The 22,379-nt window shown below is 53.5% G+C and overlaps 6 protein-coding genes and 1 non-coding gene across 7 annotated transcripts; 6 read left to right on the forward strand and 1 right to left on the reverse strand.

Annotated features, from left to right (window-relative positions):
• The first annotated feature begins 138 nt into the window (after positions 1 to 138).
• Positions 139 to 2,860, forward strand: BDV59DRAFT_189284 (uncharacterized protein). The gene has a single exon (XM_073691578.1). The coding sequence runs from the start codon at positions 252 to 254 to the stop codon at positions 2,547 to 2,549; it is 2,298 nt and encodes a 765-aa protein (XP_073542868.1). The 5' UTR covers positions 139 to 251; the 3' UTR covers positions 2,550 to 2,860.
• Positions 2,861 to 3,509: 649 nt separating this feature from the next.
• BDV59DRAFT_189286 (uncharacterized protein) lies at positions 3,510 to 4,317 on the forward strand. The gene is made up of 2 exons (XM_073691579.1): positions 3,510 to 4,065; positions 4,124 to 4,317. The coding sequence occupies exon 1, from the start codon at positions 3,748 to 3,750 to the stop codon at positions 4,063 to 4,065; it is 318 nt and encodes a 105-aa protein (XP_073542869.1). The 5' UTR covers positions 3,510 to 3,747; the 3' UTR covers positions 4,124 to 4,317.
• Positions 4,318 to 4,909: 592 nt separating this feature from the next.
• On the forward strand, positions 4,910 to 4,982 carry BDV59DRAFT_t149. The gene has a single exon. It is a non-coding gene; the product is annotated as a tRNA-Val (tRNA).
• A 6,315-nt stretch (positions 4,983 to 11,297) lies between these two features.
• farB1 (putative C6 transcription factor (Ctf1B)) lies at positions 11,298 to 14,682 on the forward strand. The gene is made up of 3 exons (XM_073691580.1): positions 11,298 to 11,962; positions 12,028 to 12,215; positions 12,265 to 14,682. The coding sequence occupies exons 1-3, from the start codon at positions 11,706 to 11,708 to the stop codon at positions 14,409 to 14,411; spliced, it is 2,592 nt and encodes an 863-aa protein (XP_073542870.1). The 5' UTR covers positions 11,298 to 11,705; the 3' UTR covers positions 14,412 to 14,682.
• Positions 14,683 to 15,441: 759 nt separating this feature from the next.
• On the forward strand, positions 15,442 to 17,775 carry BDV59DRAFT_211524 (S10 family peptidase). Its single transcript, XM_073695819.1, has 8 exons — positions 15,442 to 15,846; positions 15,907 to 16,011; positions 16,067 to 16,183; positions 16,237 to 16,360; positions 16,417 to 16,432; positions 16,488 to 16,809; positions 16,866 to 16,924; positions 16,987 to 17,775. The coding sequence occupies exons 1-8, from the start codon at positions 15,522 to 15,524 to the stop codon at positions 17,557 to 17,559; spliced, it is 1,641 nt and encodes a 546-aa protein (XP_073542871.1). The 5' UTR covers positions 15,442 to 15,521; the 3' UTR covers positions 17,560 to 17,775.
• BDV59DRAFT_189294 (unc-93 family MFS transporter) lies at positions 17,624 to 20,151 on the reverse strand. The gene is made up of 3 exons (XM_073691581.1): positions 18,335 to 20,151; positions 18,189 to 18,284; positions 17,624 to 18,128 (listed from the first exon to the last, which is right to left on the reverse strand). The coding sequence occupies exons 1-3, from the start codon at positions 19,537 to 19,539 to the stop codon at positions 17,897 to 17,899; spliced, it is 1,533 nt and encodes a 510-aa protein (XP_073542872.1). The 5' UTR covers positions 19,540 to 20,151; the 3' UTR covers positions 17,624 to 17,896.
• Positions 20,152 to 20,424: 273 nt separating this feature from the next.
• On the forward strand, positions 20,425 to 22,378 carry BDV59DRAFT_149153 (N-acetylglucosamine-6-phosphate deacetylase). Its single transcript, XM_073687331.1, has one exon. The coding sequence runs from the start codon at positions 20,911 to 20,913 to the stop codon at positions 22,198 to 22,200; it is 1,290 nt and encodes a 429-aa protein (XP_073542873.1). The 5' UTR covers positions 20,425 to 20,910; the 3' UTR covers positions 22,201 to 22,378.
• Position 22,379: the final 1 nt, after the last annotated feature.

Raw genomic sequence — 22,379 nt, forward strand, 5'->3', positions numbered from 1 at the left:
AGCTGAGGGCGGTGAAGACCCGTTTGATATTGCCGAATCACACCGCCTGTCACTCGCCCCTCTAATCCGGTTTAGGCTTAGCTTTGTTTATCGCTTTCCTCAGCAACGGCCGTGACACAATAATAAACTCACCAGACACTTATATTCGATCTCTTCACAGCTGGGCTGATCCTCATGAATATAGGGTCTCCAGATATACTCTGTACTTTTATAACAGCATTGCTTTTCTCTTTGTCAAGCTGTCCTGTGTCATGTCCAACCCACTGTCTCCTCTGACGTCCTCGCGACAAAACTCGCGGACCTTGTCGCCCGCCGCTCGTACGTCGCTCGCAGGCAAAGGTGCTCTCGATGAGATCGCAATGACCAACGAGACTTGTGAAAATGCATACTCGAGTCCCCTTAAACTAGTCGACGAAGTGAATACCACTGCGCAAGACGCAGAGTATGGTTCTGATCACGAGTTCCACACCCCGGGCCTTGGTGACGAACAGACCGACTTTGCCCAACCCCCGAGCTCGCCTTTTCAGGATACCGCTCGAGACGATACCGCCGATCTCCACATGCTCCAGAAGCGCTACCCATCCCTTGGTCACAGCGAGCGCTCCGCCACGCCGCGGAAGCGATCTTACGAGCATGGGCCTGACTCTCACGAGGTGGACGGAGAAATCGACGACCGGTATAAGAAGGGCTCGCTGAGGAGAGACATCCCGGACATCAACATTCACGAGGAGGAGGAAGTTGGCCTTGGGATTGAACCGGCGGTTGAACGACACGAAGTCGCCAACAGTATGGTGGAGGAGAAGCGAAATGAAGGAATGAGCACGGTGCTCCATGAGAACCACGATAACGATCATGCAAATGAGAATGACCGCCCTAACTTCAACGAAACAAATGACCCCACGCACGACGACTCCCATGACCCCATGGACGACACCTGCTTCAGCACCTTCTCGGCCGTGACAAACACCGACATGACCGCCTTTGCAATGCTGCGCAACTCGCCCATCAAGGGCGCGCGACCCCTCCCCAGTAGCCCGGGCAAGGCCGAGAGCTGCGAACATCGTGGCCTCGAACCGAGTACCCCTGCTACGGCGCGGCGATCCCCCAAGAAGAGTGCGCTGATCGAGATGAGCTCTCCAGTCGCCTCGCCTACACCCCGACGGCGAGATGCTGGCCATCCGGGCGAGACTCCCAACCTTCTTGACCTCACAGATCAACTTAACTTTTTCCAGCGCAAGCGCTACAGCGTCCAGAATGAGCGGGGGTCTCCGTTGCGCCGATCTCCCCTGCGCAACGCCCGCGAGTCAATGAGATCCCCAGCAAAGATGTCGCTCCTGGACTTTGACATTCCATCTGCACCCACCCCTCGGTCACTTCCGACTATTACTCCCCGCGAGCTGGAGTCCCTGAAGTCCGGGTTCATGTCGGAGATTTCGTCTCTGAAGGCCACACTCAGCGGCAGGGAGGCAGAGGTGTCTAGTCTGAAGCAAGCAGTTGCCGATGCGGAACGGCGCGTGGGCGAGGCGCTGGAGGAGGTGCGTAATGAGTCTGTGCGCAAGGAAGCCCTGGAGTTTGAGCAAGCCGAGTGGGAACGGAGGGGCCAAGAAATGGAGGACGTTTTGCGATCTGTGAAGGCTGAGATTGTGGACGGCGAGCAGGAGAAAGAACGGCAGGTGAAGAAGGTTGAGGACTTGGAGAAAGCCAAGGAGCAGCTCGAGAGCCGAATGGTCGAGCTCGAAACACAATTGAACGCCGCCCGTAAGTCGGCTCCGCATGAAGATGGGCCATCTGAGGGCTCCGCGAACAGCAGAACGGCGGAGCAGACGGCGATGGAGGTCCAGGACGCCGTGGAGAAGGTTGCTCGCGAGCTCCACACACTGTATAAGAGCAAACACGAAACCAAGGTCGCCGCTTTGAAGAAGAGTTACGAGGGACGCTGGGAGAAACGCGTGAGAGAAGCCGAGAACAAGCTGAAGGCTGTCTATGAGGAGAACGAGCGTTTGAAGTCCGAGCGTGATGCAGCCATCACGGAAGCTTCGCGGCCGGATTCCAGTATCATCGCAAACGAGAAGGGCGAGTACGAAGCCGAAAAACGTGTCCTGGAGGCCAAGATCAAGGCTCTTCAGCAAGAGATGACCGCTGTCAAGAACGACAGTGATCGCCTACGCAATGAATTGAAGATAGAACGTGCGGAGAAGGGGGAGCTCGTTGCTGCGGTGGATGAATGGTTGGCCATCCAGCAGAGTCAACCCCCGGCTGCGGAAGCTTCCCGGTCGCCTCAGCCTCGAGAGGATGTGTCTCCGCCACCAGAGATGACGGAAGCTACTCCGGAGGAGTTTAGAAGAAGCACCAGCCGCAGCAGTTCCAATGGCATCCGTCCTCCAAGCACGGGGTCCGGCCATGCTGAGAGGAAGATCCCGAAGATTGGGGCCCCTGCGAGCCGGCATGTCCGCGGAAACAGCGGAGGGAAGTCTGGCATTGCTGTCTTCACTCCCGGCCGCAGTGGCATCATGGGCTCGATCGAACGAATGGGCCGTGGGGGTATGTAGATTGGGTACTGTACATGAGGAGTTCAGCTCCATGACGTTTGTCCATGCTTGCATGTCTTATGAAGGCGTTTGGGAAGTCCTACGGGGCTTACTTGGTCGTTTGTTGACCGTTTGAGTAATCCTTGCGAAATTTCGTTCTATCCATTGAGTAATCTCTATCTTCTGTTCCACACTGATGGGACTTTTGTCATCTTGATTACTAGTAGGCTTTCAGGGCATATGGCTATAGTTCCATACAGTCTAACTGATTTTAGGCCTATTTTTAATTAGCTCGTCATCAGTCCGTACTAGGGAAATAGTGCTGATGAGCGTTGTGGAGCTTTCCCCCATCCCTGAAAGTCCCTCGAGCAAAAAGACAGTAATTTCTGCTACATGTGGCAAGTCAGAACTCGGCGCGGGACAGACCCTTTGAATGACTTTGTATAATTACTGATCGAAGCTTGATTGGTAGGTTGACTCTATTAGGATCCCGACCTTAAGTCCCTCGTTTCAAGGAGAGGAAGCCATATTGTCTTTTTATCTTCTCAAGCACCTATATCATACACACATAACCGGTCAGTTCAGACACGTGAACTTGTTAGTTGGTCTTGACACGCCCTGCATGTATTGGCAATTGGTAAATTGGCGGCAATATCAAGCCATTCAGCTCGTATGCACCCTACAGACACCAATCGCGTAGCACTAAGCTCAGCAGACGCTGAGCACGGGAGCGGCATTATTATCTTCCCTTCATATCAAAATGAGCCTCTTGGGACCCACTAGCTGGCAATGTTGGCGGCCCTATAAATATCATACTTATTTGAGGCTTTGCCCTGTGGAGATAAACTGGGTTCACAGCTGATAGGTCTACAAAAGACAATAGTTACTAGTAGTTTCTAGTTCGGGGCCAAAAGGAGACAATGCAGGCCGGTACAAATTCTTGCCAACCCCCGGAGACTTGCCGGAAGCAACAATATGTACCATCTCACTCAGCACTATCTGTTCTCGCCCCCAACACTTCAGCTACTATTATTTGCTTATCTTCAGGAAACACAGCTAGATTGAATGCGCCTCTTAGGGCAGCAGTTACATAACCTCAGTATTGATCGCGGCCAGAAAGAGTATAAAAGACCCCCAAAGGCCTCGCGTTCTCTGCTCTATCTCCAACCCTCTTCACTGCTCCATCATTGAACTATCTAGTCTCCTCAATTTACTCATAATGCGCTTCTCCTATGCATCTTTGCTTGCTCTTGCAGCAGTGCCTGTCTTGTCTGTCGATATAGAAGCATGGGAGAGTGAGGATTGTTCCGGTGAAACTTTCTATTCGACGAACGAAGTGACGCCAAATGAATGCCATACCTTTGGTATCGATACGGACGGCACGAGTCCTGTCATGCGGAGCGTCTCCGTGATAGGTAGCTTCAAGTTTTACGATACCCCAGACTGTTCTGGTGAACCTGCCAATGTTGTCAACGAAGTCTGCGGCCGCCTCATGGATTCGAACAAGCCTTCACTTTCCTTTCAATACATAGCTTAGGTGAGCCTAAGTGTTCCATTATTATCGAGTGCTGCAAGAGCTAATGGTGTGGACTCAGGCAACCATGAAGTTCCTTCATGCCCATGGAGAGTCAATTGCATATGCAGTCATTAGAGCCCAGGTGTAAGGCGGATGTTTTCCTGACGGATTCTATTTACGTCAATTGGGTTTCCACTTGGAATACGCACATGATTTTGTATTATTTCATTCGAACTGTTCATAGACACTCGTTGCGATACTTTTCAATCCTGTCAATCGTATTGATAGCGGATACCTTGCATATAATTCTGGTAGCATCTAAGGGCTAATATTAGTGGAAATATGTAAGACTAAAAGTCTTGAATACTATAGCCATGAAGGGCATTGGAAGGGGCACAATGCCTGACAACAGCCGAATGATGCATCGCCGATGCTACATTATTTTTAATGGAATTTCGTGTATTTACATGAATCCCTCAATCCTATTATAGATGGAATAATATATCAGAAAAGGTAATTTAGTCTATATATGCACTTGTCCGTAGGTTTATTATTCCAGGTCTATATATTTCCGACTCTAATCCAACCAAGATATTAAAATAACAGTATTTGTTGGTTTCATCTTCACAGAACCTGCTGTGGTATTTTGGTTCCAATCAGAAATTTCCCGCGAAATTTGACATATGTCAATTATGCCGAGCATCTGTTTAACAGAAGTACGTCTAATATATGTGCCCTCAGGGCCGTTCGGGGTCTTTCACTAGACCGTCAGCTGCAGGAATCCAGCTCTCAAGGTAAGACGCGTCAAACTTAAGAAAATCCGACTGACATTGGACAGTGTACTTTATTTGTGGCAAATAATGTCGATCGACTGGCCTAGTGGTTATGGCGTCTGTCTTACACACAGAAGGTCGCAGGTTCGACCCCTGCGTCGATCATATTTCTTTTTTTTTTTTCTTGGGGTGAGCTTGTCAATCTCCAACCTTAATAAAGAGACCTAGTGGAATCGTAGATATTTTTCTTACCCATAATAGTCAACGTCATCTTACTCTTTATTAACATTACGAGTGTGTTTTTGATTCAATGTTGCTGCATTTATGCGAGGTTGTTGGCCACGCCATATTGGTAAAAAATCTCATGACTTCGAGTCTACATGAATTAATGTTATCACGAAATTATGAATATGCATGAGAAAATCAACCCTCAAGGTGAAACTTCTTCAAGGAACTTGCGGAATAATGATTGCTCTACTCCCTATATGTATCATACTTAACCATTAACCTCTACCTATTCGCCAACGCTCTGCAGGCTGGCCTTAGCCTCGTATTCTTCCCACCCAAGGGCCATGTCGTATACTCCCTCTTATATATTCTATCTTTACACTTATAGGAGGGGAAAACTCGTCTCAGTCCTCAATTATCTCTTGTTCTATGTTACCATAAACAGAGTATACATCTCGAGCATCTGCTAGTGTTCTGAGGTATCAAAGTCATTGAGTGCCGTGTTGGTTTGACAGCTTACACAATGGGAACTCCAGCTTCCATATTGAAAATAGTTGTAAGATGCTTATTATGACGCTGCGGAGTGGGTGGTGGATAGTTGAGGCTAGAGTTAGACCTAGTTTTACATACAAAGGCCGTCCAAAATTAGGTATATAACCCTTTACGAAGCTCTGGGGAGCCGTCAAATGACCTAGGTTACACGAAGTTGCCTTATCCTATACATTATTTACATATTGTATTACCCTGCCACTTGCAGGCCTATGCAGTTGGCGCGCATATCGCAACATATTCTATGATGGTCCGCATATGCACCATTTATTTTAGGCCATCGAAACAGTATACCATCGCTGACGAGGAGAAACTAAAACTGCGGCACCTGGATCACCTTTCTTTTTGTCGAGCGGTCCAGTCGATTCACAGCTTGGGAGGGCTCTCAGAAAAACGGTACTCATTTGTATCCTCGGCCAATTTTCCTACTGAGTGCGTTTTGTAGGGCACGGCAGTTTTAGCAATAGACATGTATCATTGGCCATGAGCTCGGTATATATTGCTTTTTCTTGCGGTGGCACTGTATCTGGAAACAGTGGGCTTCACACCCAAAAGGAACACGACAACAAGGAACTCCGAATTTGAGTACAATCATAATAGGCGACTAGCTTTTTTTGCGCGAGTTATCTCCCTGCATCATGCTGGCAGAACACAAAGAATACCCTGTGATTCAAATGCAACCCCTCGTGCGATTCTAGGTCACCATCGTCCATGAATCTAGCACACAGTCGGCCATACCAGGGCGAGTGTCAATTATTCTGATTTGGAGTTACTTGTCGTCACGGCGGGACAAGCAGGCGGAACGGTCGTTTCTTTCTTGGGCTGCTTGCCTCTTATATCAAGGTCTCGTCGACCTCGCCGGTCCTTACGCGTTTCGGGGGTTTCAGGCCATCAATATTTTGCTCCGGTGTTAAGAGCCACTCATGTTAGCATGTTTGTCTTCCCGCCGTATATTCGTATGTCTAGGTCTTTGGCAGTCAGCTGTCGCGAGACATGTAAAAATGCCTTCAAGACAAGGCTGGTGCCGATGCAAGGCTGAAAGTTAGGGATGAAGTGAAATGATACCCAACTTGGCTACCTTTGCCGTCATGTAAGAATTACAAAGCCATGTAAATATTACCCCCAAGGTCATTCTATCTATCACTACGACAGTCATATTTCTTTGATTTCTTTTGAATGAAGATAGAGATGGATTAATTGGCATCATGTATAGCAAAGGCCCGCGACGAGTCTCACGAGCTGTGAACTAGCATCATACAGTCCCTATGAAGTAGTCACTGACCGTAAAGTTGTTGTAATCTGTAGGTTTAAGGCTTCCTATTCTTCACTTGGGCTCGTGTTGGAGGCTGCGATGCATCTGGATCCACTTGTGTTTACGCTCGCTCTCCCTCGTTGCTATCCTGGTGGGAAGAACGTACATAGTAGCGCTCTTCCGAATGAGAATGCCCCTCGACGCTTGATCCTGGGCTTTCAATGCCCTCTATGAACGCATCACAATATCGCTCTGGATTATCCATGAAATTATGTTCCTCATAGATGCGTGTATAATAGTATGAAAGGAATCATTTAGATTCACCTTCACGACTAGAAACCTACAACCAATCCACGCCAGAATCTAGCCCCATCCAACCAGTACATCCAGAAGTAAGAATAAGATTGTAAATCTGGCGGCTGACGAGCTGGTTCCCATTAAGGGAGCACTCTGATGGGGAAATATCTAAATTGGTATAAACATCCAGTACAAGACTCATCGTTGCCTCAAGTCTGTAAGAACTACACTGGAAATATAAGTGCGGCCAGATTATATGGGCTCTCCATATCTTCCAGGCAAGGCATGATTCTTGGTCTGTGCACCGAGGCTTGGAGATATGTCTGGCAGGAGTCATCGACATACGGCAGGAACACAATTTCCATAAATACCACTAGATTTTGAGTCCAAATTTCACCATTATAATCTATGGTATGGCAAGCCCGTGAAGCAGTGCCTCGTCACAGCGACGTCTGGTCTGCGCCGAGCTACGGCATATTATGAGGATTTATATAATTCTCCGCTGTTCAGGAGACATGCTTAGTCTAGAGGCAGCGCTCATTATAAACACGTCTTCCAAAGGGGGTTGCTTGCAAGAATGCACACGATCCCGACGTGTATCCAACATTGTATCAGCTCATTGTATGGAATGGAACCCATATACAGATTCTATACAGCAACTATTATCAGACGTTTCTAAACACGAAACCAGCATATAGCCTTCTCGGCTACATACTCATCCAGATCCAGACTAGTTCACCCAACGTCTGGTCCCACAAACACCATCATGGCAAGCAATTCCCCCATTGGGAGCTAGGTAGTCAGCTCCTCTCGCCCGAACTTCGTACTAACCTTCCGACCCCATGCACCCATAAATGGATGGCACAGACCCCCAGCATTCCTGTAGGTTATTTGCTGACTCGCGTGAGCTATGACTTCACCCCGCGCCACACTGAGAGGGGCGTGCGGGTGGGATGAGGGGGAAAGAGGGATCGGGTTACCGCCGATGGGTGAAAAACGCGGGGGTGAAAGGATCGGACTGCCGTTGTCCGAGTCCGGGCAGATGTCCGACCAGACGGGACAGGGCGACAGGCGCGGGAATCGTGACGGATTATATCGCTCAGTAGATACTTGTTCTTGGTGACAGGGCCTGGGCTGTTTAAGGCGTTCGCCGACGCAGGGATCTGTCTGTCTGTCTCCGTCTGTTTCCGAGTTGTTTGTGAGGCGCGCAATGCGCCAGGCAGGGGTTGAATTTCATTGTTGAGATGATATTTCCTATCCCAACTGACTCGAGAGTGGCTTGGTCTGAGCTCATGGGCAGGAATCCCGGTCCCCCTTGGGGTCGGAATGGAGTTGTCAATCCATCAGGCACGATTGGACTGATGCTTTGTCATTTCCCCATACCCCAGACTTTCCTAGACATCTCCCCATTCTCCAGGTTTTCCGGTGAACCTGTACGGAAGTCCTGGAGAAGAAAAGGTCTATACTAAGACCTTGGCAGGTTTCTTTGGAAGTCAATGGATCCTTCCTGGAGCCCCTCTCCGGCATTCCCCGGGTCTGGGACCGGACTTTTAGCCATATGCGTAGACGGGTCCCGTAGTTGATGGGGCACAGACTGGGGTACGAGGGAAAATTCGGATAGATGAATCGATTGAGGGAATTCAAATAATTCCCAGCGAGGTTCGGCAGTGAGTAGTCTTGGGCCAATGATCATTTGGGTGTTAATTCCGCAGGCCGTTCGCAGGTACGCTGCCCACGTTGCTATTGGCCTCTTGGCTTCCAGATCCAGCTAGTCCCACATGGGCATCCGCCGTGCGGCTGTTGATTGGCTGGTAGCAGAATATGGTCCAATCAGCATGGGCCTCTGGGCTCCTTTTCTCCGCAAAAACCCATCGTAGAGTTCTTCCAGCGCCCCTTTTATTTTCCATTTATTTTCTTTTCCGTTTCCTCTTTCGTCTGCTGAGAAATTAATTGAGTCGACATTTCAGCTTGACCTGACATCTTGGGCTTTATTCGTGGTGGAATGGAACGGAATCTGCAACATGAAATGTACGAGAGAACGATTGGCGAGGAATTGTCTCTGACTGCTTTTCAGGAGGAGCACATGCATCTGTGACAGCTTGTGAAAAGAGAGGATCGTCGATGACGACATCGTGCATATCTACTCTGTACGCAGTACACCAGTAGGTCATTCAGATTCCTCCGATTTCGCCAGTTATGACTAACGGAAACCCTAACCGAATCGGGCATCTGGATAGTTCTCGACAAACTCCACCTGGTGACGATTTTATGAAAGCTACCCGGCCTATTCCTAACATGGCAAGCTGACACTCGCATCCTGTCAATCCGTCTGGGTCGATCCTTCATATTAGCGGCATGGATTCTGGACCTTCGATCCTGAGGACCCCTCGATGCTCGAGACTAAGTTTTCCGTCCTGGAGGTATTGGAGAGATGTACTCCGTTCTCCTTCCTCCGGTTGTCGGAAAGTGTGTTTCGTCCAGAATGGTCAAGACTCACGTGAGAGTCATCGACGGAGGATTTGTTTGAAACGATCTATATTTAACAGGTAAGGGATTGAATGCCGAAGAGGCATTTATTCTATTTGATTATTTCAAGCCGCAGTCTGACAGGTCCACCAGCGTCTTCCCGCTCCTGTCCAAAATCACAGGACTAGCCTGCAATAAGCCATGGTGTCGTGGGGCATTCCTGTGCTACTCCCACAGAAAATCGTAGCAATAATCATGATAATATTCCAAGGAAATCGATGATTCCTGTGTCGGGACCGGATCGGCTACGGTTTTCCATTGGGTAGTCGGGTGGACCAGCCCCAGAGATAGTACGTACTACCGGGCTTAGGCTTTTCTAGCAGTCCCAGTGCGGTCGGCATCGCGGTGGACTCGGACAAGTCACAAGAACAAGGACACCGTTTCAGGCCCAGTAATTCAAAAGGAGATGGAAGGATGATCGTCACGATCCAATGTGTGTGTTCAAATCGACGTGGGCCACCAAAGCTCGTGTTGGCGCCAGACGGGTTGCCGGTCTCAGACATCATCGGCGCCAACTGCAGAAACAAGGGTCCCCGTCCGGAGCTGAGTTATGAAGACGGATCGTGAATAATCGTGCTGTGCATGCGATCGTTATTGCGATAGCCTCTGGAAGGTTTGAATATACGGGGATCACCATCCTCTTGACTTGTTGTATCAACGGCAACCTTGGATCGAGATTCTTAGCAGGCCGACGATGATTCGACCGAGGACGGACCTCGGTTCGTGGGACGTCCTGGGGAGTTATTTCCTCTGCACATCGTTGACCCACGGCTCATTCGGAGATATCCAGCCACAAGGATGGGAGTAATAGTAATAGTAATAATAATATTAACATACTGAATATGATCGCACACCGTGTCGTGGAGTTCGCCCCAGGAATGTGGAAAACGGAAGACGAACCGACGAATTACCCCATGGTGGTGACGTCCGGAACCAATTCCGACCGTAAACACCTTCCATAAGAAAGACGACGTCCCAAAGGTTGATATCAAGGTACGTCAAGCTACCAGAGCTACCAGACAGGACAGGCGGGATTCAGAATCGGATGGCTTTACAGCGAGGAATGAGGGTTGAGATGCCGGCACTATACCCGAACAAGGAGGCAAGTGACCAAACCGGACGGTGTTGATTGGTTGGTGGGGGACGCTCGTGACGGCCGGTGGTGGCTAGGCCCAGTAACGTGACCGGGCCGATTTGCGGGTTTTAACAGCAGAAGAATAATTTTGGATTATTCCCTACCTGGGTTAGTGAGTGGGTCAGGTGGGGGGCCCAAAAAAGGAGGGGTAAATAACCGCCCAGCGACTTTCGAGAATTCTTACCCAAGTGGGAACAGTGAGTAAGCAGCGATGTGCTACTCGCTCCTGGGATTTGATGGTGCCCCCCCATCCACCGCATCCACCCCCCGCCGAACTTGGCCCGCACTAATCCCATACTAACTCCATGACGCCCTCTCTCTTTGGAGCTTACGATCAACTAGCGCCAACCGCGGTGGAGGGTTTCCTCCGGAATCCTCTGGCTCTCCTCCGTACGGACCGAGTCCTGGTTCTGGTCTGGGGGAGGCAACAATAATGTCCGGTGGATCTGGGGGGGCGCTTGCTCATCATCATCCCCAACGCCTCCTGACTGTTTTCCTGCGTGCGTACGTGTGTGGGTGTCCCCGGAGAGATCCTTGGAAATACTTAAACATTCCTTCTCCCCGACCCCAGGTCTTCCCTGGATTTTTGGCCCCCTTGGATGGACCAGGTACGAACGAGATCGTGACTCTCCCATATTTTTTTCTTTTAAACCCTAAAAAAAAAGTCTCAGAAAATATAAAAAAGTATTAAGACTAAAAAAGACCCTCTCCACTCTTCCTCCCTTTCACTTGTTCTCGTCTCGTTCTTCATCACCTCATTATCCGATATACTTCCTTGCCGCCCTCGACTATTGGTAAAGGAAAATCTGTATCACCTGACCAGCGCCATACTTTCACCCAATCGATTCAACGGATGCTTCCACTTCTATCATCATCGGGTTATTAACCGCCTAATTCCACAATGTCGGATCTCGCTTCATCGACGCCACCGACCTCCGCACCGAGTAACACGGTTGACTCGGAATCTAAAGGAAAGCGCAAGGCCTCTACAGCTGGTCTCTCCGCCAACTCCCGACCTGTAAAACGGCGGGCGTCCAAGGCTTGCTGTTGTTGCCGGGCTCGCAAGGTTCGCTGTGATGTGGTGGAGAACGGCTCTCCCTGCACGAATTGTCGCCTCGATCAGGTCGAATGCATCGTCACGGAAAGCAAGAGGAGAAAGTTCGTCTACATGGCACCTTTCCAATTGGGCCATTCGTTGGATGCCCTGCTAACATGCACTGCAGGAAATCTCGTGTTGAGGTGGACAATACCACCCGTCAGCTCTCCCAGTCCCCTGCAGACCTGTCGGAAGATGGTGGAAACCTCTTCCGGAGGCTCAGTGAGTGCAACGGGATGCCGGAAGTGGCTCCGGCATCGCCCTCGCAGCGTTCAGTAGACCTGGACCAGGGGCAACATATGCCTCATCTGCTATGTTCGTGCCTCCCCCGTGGCAAAGGAAGCTTCATGCTGATACCATCCAGATCAAAGCCAGGTGAACCGGATTGGTGCCGGAGAGCAATTCCGGAGACGCATGGCCCCTAACCCGGCCGTCCGGGCGACCATGCCTCTGCAGAATGTGACCTCGCAGATCCAGCAACTACTGGATCCTACCTTTGCCAACGTCCGTTCGAGTGGCATCGTTCTGCCAGATTACATCCGCGGATTGCCTCCCCGTCTGCAAAAGGAGGATATCGAGTATCTGGCGATGAAGGGAGCGTTGACGGTACCCGACGTGGGGCTTCGGAATGAGCTGCTCAAGGCGTACATCCACTACGTGCATACTTACATGCCTCTGCTGGACCTGGAGGACTTTCTACAGACGATCGTGCAGAATGACGGCATCCGCCGCATGTCCCTCCTTCTCTTCCAGGCGGTCATGTTCGCCGGGACGGCCTTTGTCGACCTGAAGCACCTGCACGCCGCTGGATATACCAGCCGCAAGGCCGCCCGCAAAGCGTTCTTCCAACGCGCGCGGCTTCTGTACGACTTCGACTACGAAGTCGACCGCATCTCGCTCGTCCAGTCGCTTCTGCTGATGACTTACTGGTACGAGACCCCCGACGATCAGAAGGATACCTGGCACTGGATGGGCGTCAGCTTATCCCTGGCGCACACGATTGGACTGCACCGCGACCCCGGAAACTCCCGCATGGATACCCGCCGCCAGCGGATGTGGAAACGCATCTGGTGGAGTACCTACACCCGTGACCGCCTGATTGCCCTGGGCATGCGCCGCCCCATGCGCGTGAAGGATGACGACTGCGATGTGCCCATGTTGACTCTTGACGACTTCGAATTCCACCCGTTCTCCCCCGAAATCGTCAGCATGGTCGGCAACTCGGAAATCCTGCAGGACGTGAGCCACCAGAAGGAGCTCGCCCTGATGTTTATCGAAAAGGCCAAATTATGCCTCTGTGTCAGCCATGTGCTGTCCGCACAGTACTCGGTGCTGAGCCACAAGTTCGGCGGCACCATGGAGACGACCATGATGTTGGTCCCAAAGAAGTCGGCTGCGGAGACGTTCGAGGTCCGCCGCTGCGACCAGGAGCTGGAAGACTGGCTGGCCCACCTTCCGACCGAGATCCAGTACGCGGCGGCCGCCCCCGCGAAACTGAGCGAGGCTCAGGAAGTTCTGCATTCGCACCGGGCGCTGCTCAAAATGGTCTACCTGACGACGTCGAGCGCCCTCCATCGTCCCCAGGTACTTCCCGCCATCCCGTTCCCCTCGACGGATACCGAACTGCAGGAGATCTCCCGGAATAAGGTGCGGTTCGCCGCGGTGGAGATTACGAACATCGCGCAGGACCTGCACAGCCTGGACCTCACGAGATTCTTCCCAACGACGGGAGTGACCGTCCTTCTGCCCGCCGTCATCATTCACCTTCTGGACATCAAGTCCAGCGACCCCAACGTCCGGATGACGAGTCTTCAGCGGTTCTACCAGTGCATGCGGATCCTGCAGCGTCTGAGGGAGATCTACGCCTCAGCTGATTTCGCCACGTCGTTCCTGGAGGCCGCGATCCGGAAGGCCGGCATTCAACTGACGGTGGCACCTCAAGACGTGCAGTCCCGAACGGGCGGCGCCAACACGGAAGGAGGAAGCTCTCGTGTCAACACGCTGACGCCGCCGCCGGATTCCCTCGCACAGAAGATCCCCGACCTGACGTATCCTAAGCCGGACGGGACCGGACTCGCCGGCCAGGCGACGCAGGAGCCGCTGTTCGCCTCGACGCCGCCGCCCTCCGACGGCAGCGAAAACGGCAGCACCAACAACATCAACCCACACTACCACCAGGACGCGTTCAGCATTCCCAACCTGGACGCGGACCTGAGTCTGAGCGAGCTCATGGACCTGGCCAACGATGCGGAGGTGACGCAGAATGACTTTGACGCGCTGATCAACTTCGACGACGCCGGGGCGGACTTCTTCACGGCCGAGGACGGGAACGCCAACGGGAAGGGCTTCGGATTCGGCATGGGATCGATGAGCAACGTGCCCGATGTGGGGTTCAACCCGGAGAGCGAGAGCAGCAAAGGAATGGACCTGGCGGCGACGTCGACGACCGAGGCACCACGAGCCGAGGTTCTCAGCAGCGATCTGGACGCCGAACTGGGGCTCAACCTCTGAGCCTTTAATCACGTGTGATATGACCATTTCTTCTTTTTTTTTCCCCTTTTTCTCCTTCTGTTTAACTTTTTGTACTTGGCGATTGTCATTATACGGGATTGTAATTCCCCTTGGGTACTTTTTCGGCATGGGTTTGGGCGGGGAGTTTGATTTACATGATATCTATCTATCATGCTTTTGGCATTGGGACGGTCTATGGGTTTTCTTCTCCCGCCGCAGATAGACATTCAAAAGTACATACGATATGAGGAATGAATGATGCTTTATCGACCCCTATCTCCTGGCCCGCGCCATGTGGACCGTCGGGCACACTAAACTATCAACGTAGTATCGATGACTGAGACCGCGTTTGCCCCCATAGTCACCACGATCAGTTAAGCACCCTAAGCCTTTAGCCCGGCACGGCCACTCGCCTTCCCCTCACTCCACCATATCGAATTGATTACCTGCAGTGTGTCTGGCTGTCGACCTCCGGCATGATTGGCTTCATCGCGCTGTCTAACAAGCCCGGTGGTCCCGGGTGATATCCAATCGTGCTGCACCGCAGCTCACTAGAACCTGTCGATCGTCACCATTCCAGGCAGGTCATTTCCCGGTCAACCCGGATGGAGAGTCCAGCCTCGTATGGTTGACACCGCTCCAATTGACCTTGTTGACGGCCGGTTGGAGGCGGATGTTTGCCAGCTCGCTCGCCCGGTTGTGATCTGCACGGTCAGCACGATGGAGGTGGCCGCCCCTCTTTGCTTGTTTCCGCCGGAATCTATAGTGCAGAGTGCATGCACCCCTGTCACACCATCGTGTGCCCGTATTAGCTCCGCCGACGATGCTACATTGTTATCGGGGAAGACAACGGTTGTTTACACGCCCAATGATTGCATTGAGGCCGTCCTGATCCCAGCTCCCAGCACACGGGGTACATCCGTTCCCCTCACGCCATGTGGGCCATCGATCATCGATCTTCCCCCATTGTAGGGGACGGTACTCCGTATATATGGGGGGTTGAAATCCCCCTGATCGTCCCCAGGCAGACAAAGAGACCCCCTTTAACCTGTTGGGCTCCGGCGTTGCTCGACATAGAACCAACCGCTCTTATTGTAGACAGTCCTCACCATGCGTGGCTCGCATCTTCTCTCGCTGCTGCCGCTGGCCGCTACCAGCTGGGCCCTGGCAGGGAGACAATTGCCCAAGGATCCCACGGGCGTCAAGACCATCACCACCGCGAACAACGTCACCATCCGCTACAAGGAGCCTGGCAAGGAGGGCGTCTGCGAGACCACCCCGGGAGTGAAGTCGTACTCCGGCTACGTGGATCTGTCGCCCACCTCGCATACGTTCTTCTGGTTCTTCGAGGCTCGCCATGACCCGCACAACGCGCCTATCACGCTGTGGCTGAACGGCGGGCCGGGCAGTGACTCGCTCATTGGGCTGTTCGAGGGTATGTTCCGTTCTGCAGGGGATTGACGGACTGTCTTGTAGCGAGTGCTGATTTGCCCAGAGCTGGGCCCGTGCCAGATCAACTCCAGCATCGAGGATTACATCAACCCGTACTCGTGGAACGAAGTCTCCAACCTGCTGTTCATCTCGCAGCCGCTCGGCGTCGGTGCGTTTGTCTCCCTCGCGGGTCGCTCCGCCAGCGCTAATCTAACTGTTGCCAGGCTTCTCCTACAGCGAGACCGAGGAGGGCTCGATCAACCCGTTGACGGAGGTCGTCGAGAACGCCTCCTACGCCGGCGTCCAGGGCCGCTACCCGTCCATCGACGCCACGCTCATCGGTAAGTCCCATGTTGTGGGTGGTGGTGGAGGCGGACTGCTAACGGCGCGCCAGACACGACGGACCTGGCGGCGCAGGCGACCTGGGAGATCCTGCAGGGGTTCCTGGGCGGGCTCCCCAAGCTGGACAGCCGCATCAAGTCGAAGGATTTCAGTCTGTGGACGGAGAGCTACGGAGGGTGAGTCCCCGCTCCTACACCGCGACAGAGGGACTCGTGCTAACCCGAGCATCTAGACACTACGGCCCCGCTGTATGTAGCCACAAAACAAAATAACGGGCCCGCGAGCTGACCATGACTTGATCAGTTCTTCAACTACTTCTACGAGCAGAACCAGAAGATCGCCTCCGGCGCGGTTGACGGCATCCACCTCGACTTCAACTCGCTCGGCATCATCAACGGCATCATCGACGAGGCCATCCAGGCCCCCCACTACCCGGAGTTTGCGGTGCACAACACCTACGGCATCAAGGCCGTCAACGACACCGTCTACAACTACATGAAGTTCGCCAACTCCATGCCGAATGGCTGCCAGGACCAAGTCGCCTTCTGCAAGGCCACCAACCGGACCTCGCTGGCCGACTACGCCATCTGTGCTGAGGCGACCAACATGTGCCGTGACAACGTCGGTGCGTTTCCAACCCCCATCTCCCCTGTCTATGCAAGTTCATTAACGAAAGTCCAGAGGGTCCGTATTACAGCTTCAGCGGGCGCGGCGTCTACGACATCCGCCATCCGTACAATGTAGCCATCCCTCCCCGACGACTCCCCAAACCCGGACCCAAACCCCATGCTAACAAGGACAGGACCCCACCCCCCCAAGCTACTACAACGACTACCTCAAGAAAGACTCGGTGATGAACGCCATCGGGGTGAACATCAACTACACGCAATCCAACAACGACGTGTACTACGCGTTCCAGCAGACGGGCGACTTCGTGTGGCCGAACTTCATCGACGACCTCGAGGAGATCCTGGCGCTGCCGGTGCGCGTCTCCCTCATCTACGGCGACGCCGACTACATCTGCAACTGGTTCGGCGGGCAGGCGGTCTCGCTCGCCGCCAACCACTCGCACGCCGACCAGTTCCGCGCCGCCGGCTACGCGCCCCTCACCGTCGGCGGCGTCGAGTACGGCGAGACCCGCGAGTTCGGCAACTTCTCCTTCACCCGCGTGTACGAGGCCGGCCACGAGGTGCCCTTCTACCAGCCCATCGCGTCGCTGCAGCTGTTCAACCGGACTCTGTTTGGGTGGGATATCGCCACGGGCGAGCAGAAGATCGGCCCCGGCTACGAGACGCATGGGAAGCCGGTCGCGACGCATACCGAGTCGTCGGTGCCGTTGCCGTCGGCGACGCCGACCCCGAGTAAGCGTGCTTGAGCGGTGGCTTGGGCTGGGCTTTGAGGCTTGTATATAGCTGGATATAAGGATGTGGTTTATAAGGCTTGTGAATGGAAGCAGGCAATCTGGCTGCATTGGGTATGAGACTTAAGTACATGCAGTATTAGGGCTAATTACAAGAACTAGAACTGGTCCCGGGAATCGGTTCAGCAGTGTCCTGCACATCAAATTTCCATAGAAGCAACGTGAAGTCGTGAAACTCGAAGCGCCTGTCATGCAATCGTCGAATGGCCAGGGTCAAACACGATATGTACGAATGAAATGAAGGAGAAAGGGGGAGGGGTAAAAGAAAGCGAAAAAAAAAAAAAGGAAAAAATTAGGCGACTACCGACACCCGCTTCTCTTCCTCCTTGTTGGTGCTGGTCGGCTCCAGAGGGATGGCATTGACGTCCTGCGCGGTCTCGTCCGAGAACTTCAGGTCCTCGTCAACAGCCGTGTGGTCCTTGATCTTGAAGAAGATCACGGGGGAGGCGATCAGCAGACTGCCCACGAGCAACCCCCAGCAGGAGGCAAACTCGGTCATGAAAGGGGATTCCCCGGCGTCCAGGCTGCAAACGGAGGGAGGGGGTTAGCGTTTTCCTTGCGTTCGGGGGCTGAGACATGCTTACCGCCACATTCCGGCCGCCCCCGCCGACTGAATGCCTTTGTAAAAGCCGGCAAAGTTGGCCAATTTGCGACCGTTGTTGCTGAGCGAGCCCATGAACCTGGTAGGGTTAGTAGGACGATCTCGATGATGGAAAAGTCACGTGCTTACCAGTAGGCGCAGGTCTGGAAGGCGGCATCGTAGAAGCCATAGAACATGTAGAGGAACATGGGGCCGATGTAGCCGCTGTCGGTCCAGTCGGTGGGCTTACGGGCCTCGGCGCTGGCGCGGGTGTAGGTCTTCTGGAAGGCGTACCCTCCCCCCCAGACGCCCATGGTGATGGCGAGCAGCAGGGCGAAGTTAATCTTGGCGCGGGTGGTGCGGGAGAACCACTTCATGTCGAGGGTCTGGCCGAAGAGGAAGGCGCCGACCATCTGCATGAGCCAGTAGAGGAGACTGTTGAGAGAGCGGGTGCGGACGGAGAAGTAGGCGCCGTTGACGCTGTTGAAATGGTAGGCGTAGAACCAGTTGCTGGCCAAGAACATGGGGAAGAAGAGGATGATGTAGTAGTCGGAGACGAGGGTTTCGTAGAGGCCGAGGAACTCGGACTTCCAGCTGGGGTTCTTCATGACAATGACGCGGGAGCCATCCTTGCGCATGACGTACTTGGAGTCGGAGAGACCCCAGGCAAGGACGAAGCCGACGACCATGAGGACCATGAAGGCGATGTAGGTGCCGTCATTGACGCGGCCGGCGTCCTGGTTGTTGATGTTTTGGCCGAGGGGGACCAAGCTGCCGATGACGCCCCCGAGGTTGAAGATGACCCAGAAGATGGAGATGAACTTGCCCTTTTCCTTTTCGAGGGGGTAACTCATCATGACCGCCCCCTGGGCGCACCAGAGGAGACCGCCGCAGACACCGAGGAGGGCGCCGGCGAAGATGAGGAAGCCGGAGTTAGCGTTGTGGTTGTAGGAGAGAAGGGAGGCGACGTAGAGGAAGTAGCCAAAGCCGCCGAGGGAGAGGGTGAGCCGGAGACCGATCCGGTTGGCGATGGAGCCGGCGAAGAAGCCGACGACCGCAAAGGTACTGTAGAGGGCGGTGTTGGCGTTACTGACATCGACGGGGTTGAGTTGACCACCGCCACCGAGACCCGAGACGGCGTTAAACATGCCGGGACAGAGGAAGCAGACGAAAGAGACGAGGACCAATTGGGTCTCGGGGGAGGCAAACCAGGGGAATTCCCAGGGCCCGAGCTTAAGGGGTTTGTACATCCAGGGTTTTCCCACGACGGCATGATCGGTAGAGGACTCGGGGTCAGCGGAGGTGGTGACTTGGTCTTTTTCGGGGTGTTCCCCGTGGGGTTCAGGGGAAGACATGATGAGTGGATGGATTAGGTAGGACTGAGGTTGAGATTGAGATTGGGGAAAGACAGAATAAAGTTGAAATAGGATGAGGGAGGAATGTCAGATGATCGACAGAGTTGGAGGAGAGGAGACGAAGAGGAGAAGAAGTAAGGGGAAAGAAGTAAGGAGGAAGAAGGAGGAAGAAGAAAGAGGAGGAGGAGGGTGACACAAGAGAACAAAGAAAAACGATAGAAGATAGAAAGATAGAAGAGAAGAAGAGGAAGAAATAGAACGAGTGTTTGTTTAGAATCCGGGGTTGAGGGGTTAATTAATGCGATAGTTGTAGTTTGTGAATGCGACGTCGAGAGAAGCAGCACGAGACCAGCGGCGTTCCTGGTCGTTGGGTCGTGGAGTTTGTGTGGTGGTTGGGGTAGATCCACCCCAGGTTTAGGAGATTTTAGCAACTGGGAGAGAAGAAGCGAAGAAAGAGGAAGCGAGAGTCATGAAGTAATCGGGTGAGACAGATCAATGCTACCTTTTTATCTATCGTTAGCTTATCTCTCTCTCGTCGGTTATCTATGATTTTGGTAGGATTCAGATACAAAATAACAGGTAGGTACTTGGTAGAATTCTAGATATACCTCGTAGTCTACTAGTCTGTGAAGAAGAGAGATCGAAATGAACAATGGTGATCGATTCATATATTCATATATTCATACATAACTGAAGAATGCAAGAATAAAATAAATAAAATAAATGCAGAAATAAAATAATAAAAACCGAAGAGACGGTAACATCAGGTTGCACGCCGAATGCGGGGACACCGTCACGTTGAGGTAGCATCAAGTGGGTCTATCCGAATCGACATTGACAATGAGTCGCATCAATAGACTGGAGATAGAAGAGAGGGAAATCGAGGGAGAAGAACAATCAGAGAGAGAGACATCATCGAGAATCTTGTTACGCTATGTATGTATGTACTAGGTATGTACCTACGTAGTAGGTCTGTACTAGGTGATATACTAATGTACGAATGTATGTATGCATGTCAGCTGACCATCCATGGTCGATCTTCATCACCTCTTCATGTCACATCTGCATCTACTTCGCCAACTACACTGTATCTTCCCAGTTCTCATGTACCATCCTTCTTCTCTTCACCCCACAATCCTCCACTGTCCACGTTGTTCCCGTTGTGCCCTCCGGTTGGAATGCTGGGGAATGCCAAATGTCACCCTGTAACATCTTCATCATGCTTTCTGTCTTCGGCCATTTGCCTCCTGCCAACCATCTCTCTCTCTCTCTCTCTCCTCTTCTCTTCTCTTCTCTCCATCTTCTCTCCTCTCCTCTCTCTCTCTCTCTTTCTCCATCATTCATCCCATCTACTACTCCTAGATAACCGACATGCCTGGCAAAACCACCACCCCCCGCATCACCAAATTCACCAACTGTCGCATCCTCCGCGGCAATAGCCTCCTCGAGCAAGACCTCTGGATTGATTCCGTCTCCGGCAAAATCCTTCGCGATCAGGAAGCCTTCTATGACCTTCATCTCTCCCCCGACGAGGTCATCGATCTCGGTGGCCGCATCCTCGCCCCCGGTCTCATCGACGTCCAGCTCAACGGTGCCCAGGGCTTCGACTTCTCCGTCCCCCAGCCCTCCAAGGACGAATATGACGAGGGTCTCCGCCTCGTCAACCGCGGCCTCGCCCGCACCGGCGTAACCGCCTACCTCCCCACCGTCGTCAGCTCCACCCCGGAGGTCTACCACCAGGTCCTCCCCTCGCTCCGTCCCTCCGGCGCCAAACACGCCCCCGAGGACGGTGCCGAGTCCCTGGGCGCCCACGTCGAGGGCCCCTTCATCAGCCCCGGCCGCAACGGCGTCCACAAGCCCGAGGTGCTCCGCGCGGCCGCCGCCTTCGCCGACCTCGAGCACTGCTACGGCCGCGCGAACCTCCTCGCCGGCCCCGCCCAGTCAGTCAAGATGATCACCGCCGCCCCGGAGGTCGGCAACATGGCCGCCCACATCCCCGCCCTCGCCGCCAACGGCATCATCTACTCCATCGGTCACTCCGACGCCTCCTACGAGCAGGCCCTCGCCGCCTCCAAGCACGGCGCCGCCATGATCACCCACCTCTTCAACGCCATGCGTCCCTTCTACCACCGCAACCCGGGCGTCTTCGGCCTCCTCGGCCAGAACGACCGGCGCCCCCGCCCCTGCTACGGCCTCATCGCGGACGGCATCCACCTCCACCCCACCTCCATCCGCATCGCCTACAACGCCCACCCGGACGGGTGCATCCTCGTCACCGACGCCATGAAGCTCTGCGGCCTCCCCGACGGCGTCTACGACTGGACCAACGGCGACCGCATCATCAAGTCCGGCCCCCGCCTCACCCTCGAGGGCTCCGACAAGATCGCCGGCTCCTCCGCCACCCTCATCGAGTGCGTCAATAACTTCCGGCGCTGGTCCGGCGCCGATACCGCCCGCGCCCTCAACGCCGTCACCGCCGTGCCCGCCCGTCTGCTCGGCCTCGAGGGCGTCAAGGGCTCGCTCGAGAGCGGCGCCGATGCCGATCTCGTCGTCCTGTCCGATGTCATGGACGATTACGCCGGCCCGACCCTGACCGTGGACCAGGTGTGGAAGCGCGGCGTCAAGATTGTTGATAACGAGAAGGATCGCCCTGTGGTTTGATTCGCATGTGGCTTGGAGTTGCGGTGCTGGGTTGGTTTCTGCTATGCGTTATGCTTATCGGTCGGTTGGTTGGGTCCGTTGCAATTGCAGCGTTAATGGAGTTAGTTAGCATGGTGGCTTGCATGCGTCGTTTCGTGCAATAGATTGATATAGAAGCACTGTGAATAGATTACATTACG

The sequence above is a fragment of the Aspergillus ambiguus genome (genome assembly GCF_047715705.1).
Source record: "Aspergillus ambiguus strain CBS 117.58 unplaced genomic scaffold BDV59scaffold_64, whole genome shotgun sequence".
NCBI classification, from domain to species: Eukaryota; Fungi; Ascomycota; class Eurotiomycetes; order Eurotiales; family Aspergillaceae; genus Aspergillus; species Aspergillus ambiguus.

Excerpts from the sequence above, each read along its gene's own strand:
- BDV59DRAFT_189286 (XM_073691579.1), top strand. The coding sequence starts at position 3,748 with ATGCGCTTCTCCTATGCATCTTTGCTTGCTCTTGCAGCAGTGCCTGTC.
- farB1 (XM_073691580.1), top strand. The coding sequence starts at position 11,706 with ATGTCGGATCTCGCTTCATCGACGCCACCGACCTCCGCACCGAGTAAC. Across the intron at positions 11,963-12,027 it reads ACGGAAAGCAAGAGGAGAAA|GAAATCTCGTGTTGAGGTGG; the intron begins GTTCGTCTACAT and ends CATGCACTGCAG. Across the intron at positions 12,216-12,264 it reads ACATATGCCTCATCTGCTAT|ATCAAAGCCAGGTGAACCGG; the intron begins GTTCGTGCCTCC and ends GATACCATCCAG.
- BDV59DRAFT_149153 (XM_073687331.1), top strand. The coding sequence starts at position 20,911 with ATGCCTGGCAAAACCACCACCCCCCGCATCACCAAATTCACCAACTGT.
- BDV59DRAFT_189284 (XM_073691578.1), top strand. The coding sequence starts at position 252 with ATGTCCAACCCACTGTCTCCTCTGACGTCCTCGCGACAAAACTCGCGG.
- BDV59DRAFT_189294 (XM_073691581.1), bottom strand. The coding sequence starts at position 19,539 with ATGTCTTCCCCTGAACCCCACGGGGAACACCCCGAAAAAGACCAAGTC. Across the intron at positions 18,285-18,334 it reads TTCCAGACCTGCGCCTACTG|GTTCATGGGCTCGCTCAGCA; the intron begins GTAAGCACGTGA and ends TAACCCTACCAG. Across the intron at positions 18,129-18,188 it reads GGGGCGGCCGGAATGTGGCG|CCTGGACGCCGGGGAATCCC; the intron begins GTAAGCATGTCT and ends CTCCGTTTGCAG.
- BDV59DRAFT_211524 (XM_073695819.1), top strand. The coding sequence starts at position 15,522 with ATGCGTGGCTCGCATCTTCTCTCGCTGCTGCCGCTGGCCGCTACCAGC. Across the intron at positions 16,012-16,066 it reads CTCGCAGCCGCTCGGCGTCG|GCTTCTCCTACAGCGAGACC; the intron begins GTGCGTTTGTCT and ends AACTGTTGCCAG. Across the intron at positions 16,184-16,236 it reads CATCGACGCCACGCTCATCG|ACACGACGGACCTGGCGGCG; the intron begins GTAAGTCCCATG and ends ACGGCGCGCCAG.